General features: G+C 40.5%; 1 protein-coding gene across 1 annotated transcript; it reads right to left on the bottom strand.

The window, feature by feature from the left end:
* Positions 1-692: 692 nt before the first annotated feature.
* On the bottom strand, positions 693-3,161 carry LOC119365010 (60S ribosomal protein L14-1-like). The gene is made up of 5 exons (XM_037630588.1): positions 2,969-3,161; positions 2,761-2,862; positions 1,260-1,389; positions 1,063-1,175; positions 693-975 (listed from the first exon to the last, which is right to left on the bottom strand). Exons 1-5 carry the CDS (start codon positions 2,969-2,971, stop codon positions 916-918), a joined length of 408 nt encoding a protein of 135 aa, XP_037486485.1. The 5' UTR covers positions 2,972-3,161; the 3' UTR covers positions 693-915.
* Positions 3,162-6,186: the final 3,025 nt, after the last annotated feature.

Genomic DNA, 6,186 nt, shown 5'->3' with positions numbered 1-6,186 from the left:
ATACATCCGTATGTGATAGTCCATTTAAAATCTCTAAAAAGACAAATAGTTAAAAACGGAGGGAGTACATTGTATTTTACCATCTTCCTTCCACGTACCTTGCTGTTGAAAAGAAAGGCATGCCGAAAAGAGGCTACAAATTCCCTTCCAACGCGGTAGTGGCAAGAATATACTGACCGTTGCAAGCACTTTCTCTTGCCATCTACTCCCTCCATTCCTAAATATATATTTTAGAGTGTAGATTCACACAATTTGCTCCGTATGTAGTCATTTGTTAGAATCTATAGAAAGACTTGTATTTGGAAACGGAGGGAGTAGTACGTATAACATAATCTATTACTCCCTCCGTTCCTAAATACAAGTCTTTGTAGAGATTTCACATACAAAACAAAATGAATGATCTACCTTTAAAATGCATCTATATACTCCCTCCGTCCGGAAATACTTGTCGGAGGAATGGATGTATCTATACGTGTTTTAGTTTTAGATACATCCGTTTTTATGCATTTCTCCGACAAGTATTTCCGGACGGAGGAAGAACTTCATAGTGAAATCTCTACAAAAACTTGTATTTAGGAACGACTTCGGGCCAAATAAACATGATCGATTGGAACAAAGCTGTTCCAGGAATAATGCCCGGTGGAGCCACTGGGGGTCCATGATTTTGGACAGCTGGAGGTAAACAGGCAGCATACTAACAGTAAGCACAAGGCCCATGAATTTAGATGGCATCACAAATAGCAGATAGATAACATACTATCTCAGATCCTGACAAGTCCAGCAAAATCTCAAACACTACTAAATTTTCATCGGATACACCAATAACAGTGCTGAGTGATTCACACAATATTTCACGATTTTGGGGCGAAGATACAACGCTGACCAAAGGCTCAACAGTCTGCCCGCCAAAGTGATCTAAGCAGCAGCAACCTCCTTCTTAAGCTTAGCTAGCTCCTGCCTGATAGCTCCTCCCCTCTGTTTACATTGTAATCATAAATATTAGGAATGCATACACAATTTGCTTACAGGAATTAAGCATGAAAGAGCCTTTGAGAATCTCACCTTGATCTTGGCGAGCATGACCTTGAACCTGTCAAAGTCATTGAGCGATGCCCTCCTCTTCTGGACAACCAACTTCTTGCCCCATGAGCTGTTTTCCCACTTGGTCTTCACATCTGCAATCAGGATGCCATTCTTTTAAACAGTTGCCATTAACATTTTTTTAAGATTTATTTATTGATGAAGGACTAGTTTAATACCAGCTTCCTCCATAGCTTTGATCAAAGTTGCCTTCTTAGGGATCCGCTTGATGTCAATCTTGATGTCGGTCAGAGAGAGCCGCTTGAAGTTCATCTGGCAGCGGACCATGTCCGGAGCATCAACAAGTGCCTGTTTTCACATAAAAGCAAATGCATCGAGTACTTTGGCAACCAAAGAAAACCATTTACTTCGGCAAGTGCAAATATATACAAATATCAACTCTAGGGAAGGTACCGGTTAAACAAGTATCAACACATATCAAAAGCAGATGAGGCAATCATCATTGAGAATGTAGACAATAGAAGTCACGTTATTTGCAGCATAATGGGCAGGGTTTTTTTGACATCAAGCATAATGGGCAGGTTAGTGGTTAGTCAGACGCAGTATTTCACTCTGATCACTTTTTTGGAAGAAAAATATGTTAATGCAAACAGCAAAACAAGACATGACATGCCATTCCAGATAAACAGTCCATGAGACCAAAGGGTCAAAGAACAATTTTAAACACCATCAACTCAGAGTAGATGTTGCAGTAAGTGATATAAATATCCTAACAAACATTAGAAAATCATTACCAGGAAACAATCAAAAAACTGAGCTATATTAGTTTACAGAGGGAGTACAATTTATGTTGCCTTCAAAAATATGATTCGCCAAAAGTAGCTATAGGGACAACCCAGCAAGGAAACTGGCAAATACTGCATCAGTATCATAAATTGCAAACCACTACCTGCTGGATATACCAAGAAACAGTAGTAGAACAGAGCAATGCTGCTATCATGAGAAGAAGAAGAAGAAGGGGATGAAGGCATCACAAATTCACAACTCATGGAAGATGGAAGTTAATACTGAAGTTAATTATTTCACAATGAAAACAGCAATAAATATCGAGTGGCAAAATACATCACAGATATTTGAGCAATAGCATGTCTGGCTGTTTATTTTCAGTAGTAACTCAGACATTTAGGCAAGACCGCAAGGCACATTCGAGACTGATCAGGTGAGCTAAAGCATATACAACTAAAAACATTGTCAGGGTAGATAAAGGGCCGTATGTTAGAGATGAGTCAAATACAAAACATAAACAAGTTATGGTAACATAACTGCGCTGACAAGAGTATGCAATATTACTTGGCAAGTGTAAACTTCAAATGGCATGTAAAATCAACTAGCATTTTCAAATTCGTATAGTTGTAAAGGCTAGTTAGATATGCAACGCAAAGTTAAGGGATTTTTGGAGGCCAATCACAGCCAAGTTATTAGCTAGTACAAAGCAACAACAAAAACTAACAAGAAATCGCAGAAACACCATGATATCTGTGCAGTTACACAGTCCACACATTGAAAAACACAAATCTACAAACCTAGGGACACGCAGAGAAGAAGCGTCTACACTAAACATGAAACTGAGCACGATTTCAATCACTACGTCCGTATATACTCCTCCGCCGAAGCAGATCGAGAATGACAGGAGGAAGCAGGGAAGGGGATCAAACTCACCCTGTTCTGGTCGACGACGTCGACGATGACGACGAGGCGGCCGTAGTCCTTGCCGTAGTTCACCAGGGCCACCCGCCCGATCTCCACGAACCTCTTGAACGGCTGCACGAGCACAAAAACAAGGCACCCATCGTCATTAACCAAGACCACCACGGAGAAGGCGAGAGAGAAAGCCTGACAGCGAGTGGGATTTTCCAGGCCTTCCTACCATTTTGCGGCTGCGCGGGCGGCGGCGGCGGCGGCGGCGGCGGCGAGAGGCGGGAGCGAGCGAGACGGGGAGGCGGAGGGCGGCTAGACAGGGGAGGGAGGGGCTGGATGTAGCGGATGTGTATATAGCCAAGGCGAGGAGTTCTATAACAACCGACAGATCTGGTGATCGAGGCTTCTGGTCGTCCGATCTAGGTTATAGGCTTCTGGGGGTTATGGTTTGGGCTTCTGGGGCTTATGGTGTGAGGATTTTGGGCCTCTATCGTATGCACCTCGGTAATGGGCTTGATCGGGGTTAACGGATAGGCTGGATTCATATGGGGCCCATAACCTAAAATGCTTTGCCTCAAAACAAAAACCTCTTTCAGAAAGAGAATTATAAATTTCCCTAAAAAAGAGAATTATGAATACACTGAAACTGCTTTCTTGACAGCCACGATGTAGGTGTTTCCGTCTTGCTACATGCGAACATTATCCGCGAGATCAAAGCCATGATTTCCGTGTTTCAGTCTTGCTCCTTCACTCTTGAGGGAAGAGACTCAAATTCTGAGGCACGTAATCTAGCTAAACATACATCATTTTGTAGGTAGCTATTTCTGGATCCTACAGCCACGTGATATCAATTATATTCCAATGAACATTGGCGTTGATCAATAAAGAGGGTGTATTTAGACTTTAAAAGCTAAAACTACTTTTCCCTAATAGAATAATTAAATTAAACTGATTTTGTCTGTGTACTAGGGCGTGATATCTTTACACGGAGACTAGTGAAGCGGTATATCCCTTCAGGGGTTGTACTTCATCGGAAGAATGGGGGACCATCCAGCCGGTGCGCGATTTAATTGTGGCGAAGAGGATTCTTGGTGCCACATTTCATCAGAGTGTAAGATGACCCAGTGTGTGTTTGCACTGGGTGATGAAGCAATTGTCGGACATCTATCCCATTTTTTGGTGAAGAGCATTCTTGGCGCCACTATTAATCAAAGTGTACAATGGCCCGGTGAGTGTGGGCACTAGCCACCGAAAGCAATGGTCGAGCATATTTTCCAAATCACATAACCTTGTAAGAGAAATTCGTTAAAAATAGAGAAAAAAAATCAAAAAACAACTGATTTCTTTTGTGAAAGATGCTTAAGTGTGTGATGTCTGTGCCAAATTTGATGCAGTATGAACATTTGAGGAGCTCTCGGCAAAATAAAAAATTCAGTCATGTGAGAAAGTTTGAAATTCCGCATTGTTCAAAGCTCATTTTGTCTCTTTTTTTGCCACAAGCTCCTAGAATGTCCAAACTTCATCAAATTTGGCACGTGCATCACGCACTCAAGCATCCTAACCACAAAAATCAGTTTTTTTTTGCTATTTTAATGATCTTATTGTTTACTGGGAGTAGATGAGCCTGACTTCATAGATGAATTATAATGAAGAATTTTTACTTTTATTTGTATTGTGGTGAACCACTTGTCTTCTCTAGTAGGATGGAAAAGAATTGAACAACCAAAATAGAAGTCACCACTTCTTCTTTTTGGCCATTTTTTAGAAAGGCCACACTTTATTACTCAACATTTGCAAAATTAGGGATACAAACTGGATCATGGGACTGGCCTAGCCAAATATTGTGCCCTTGACCTAAAGAATGAGAGAATTTTGCAAGTGAATGTGCTTCATTATTTGATGCTCTTGCCTTAAAAAAGAACTTGCAATTGTACTCTAGCTCTCTTTGCTTAATCTCGGCTATGATATGATTCGTAGCTTCCGCCACTCCCCTTATGAATATCACCTGCAACTTGCTTCGAGTCTATCACAATCACAATATTAGACTACCCATAGTGAGAGTAACATAGATGATAACATCACACTTATCTAGGCAAAATAGATGATGTGGCATGTAATTAATGAAGAAAAAGAGGCATGTGGTAACATAGCTAGTTACTGTAACATCACACATATCAAGATGAGTCTACAACCTAATAAATGAAGTGATGCATGACACAACACATATGTTACTCCCCACTATATAGGTAGTAACATGGAATAGTAACATATGCTTGTTACTACTCCAAGTTACTTCCCACTGTGACTAATCTTGCGTAGGAGAAGATCTTCTGCGCTGGTGGAAGCTACTACTTGCTCAACAAAGCGGGGCCTTTGGTTGTTGTGTGGTTGGCCACCGACATTTGTTGAGGCATATGGCATGCTACCAACGAGGATGGGCTTAGCATACTCTGCCTTATTGTATTGGTTTTAGGGGCACCCCTATTTCTCGCTTCAGAGCCCGGATGGGCCGGCCCATGCGCGAGCGAGGCCACAGCCTGTTTTTCTGTTTTCTATTTTACGTTTTCTGATTTCATTTTTTTGTTTTATTTTGTATTTTTATTTAGACTTTAAAATATTTTCAATATATATTACAAAAAAATTCAACAAAAAAGCATTTGGAAACATATTGAGTAAGTATTTGAAAAATGTTGAATAAGTATTTTAAAAATGTTATCAAGCATTCAAAAAAATGTTGAACAATTATTTAAAAAATGTTAATGTAGCATTCAGAGAAATGTTGAACAAGTATTTGAAAAATGTTGATCAAGCATTCAAAAAATGTTGAACAAGTATTTGAAAATGTTGAACAAGTATATGAAAAATGATAATCAAGCATTTTGATAAAAGTTGAACAAGTATTTGAAGAAATGTTGAACAAGTATTTGAAAAATGTTAATCAAGCGTTCAATTAATGTTGAGCATGTATTTGAAAAATGTTGAACAATTTTTAAAAATGTTAATCAAGCATTCGAAAAATGTTGAACAAGTATTTGAGAAAATGTTGAGCAAGTATTTAAAAAAATTGAATAAGTATTTGAAAACTGTTGAACAAGTATTTGAAATGTGTTGAACAAGTCATGTACATAAGAATGTAGAAGCCACCGCCTCCTCCTCCATAAAAGCTAGGGTTTGTGCCTCTCGCCGGCTCCGCCGCAGGTCCACCTCGTCTGTGGTGGCCCTAGGGCCATGGGGGCGTGGTGGATCCTTACAAGGGCCGGCGGGTGGGCTCCATTGTTAGTCGTTTCTTTGAGATTTGTTAGGATTTCTATCCTACTCAGGAAGACGAGACGGCGACGGCCCTGAAGATGGAATAAAGGTCTCCCCGCCTAGCCCTCATTCCGGTGGTGCGTCTAGCATCGTTGGTGGGCTTGTGGAGGTGAGTCTTCGGTGGATCTATCCTCGGTG

Source organism: Triticum dicoccoides, chromosome 2B (genome assembly GCF_002162155.2).
Source record: "Triticum dicoccoides isolate Atlit2015 ecotype Zavitan chromosome 2B, WEW_v2.0, whole genome shotgun sequence".
NCBI lineage: Eukaryota > Viridiplantae > Streptophyta > Magnoliopsida > Poales > Poaceae > Triticum > Triticum dicoccoides.
Note: the sequence above shows the minus strand (reverse complement) of the source record. Positions and strands in the feature narration are given on the sequence as shown.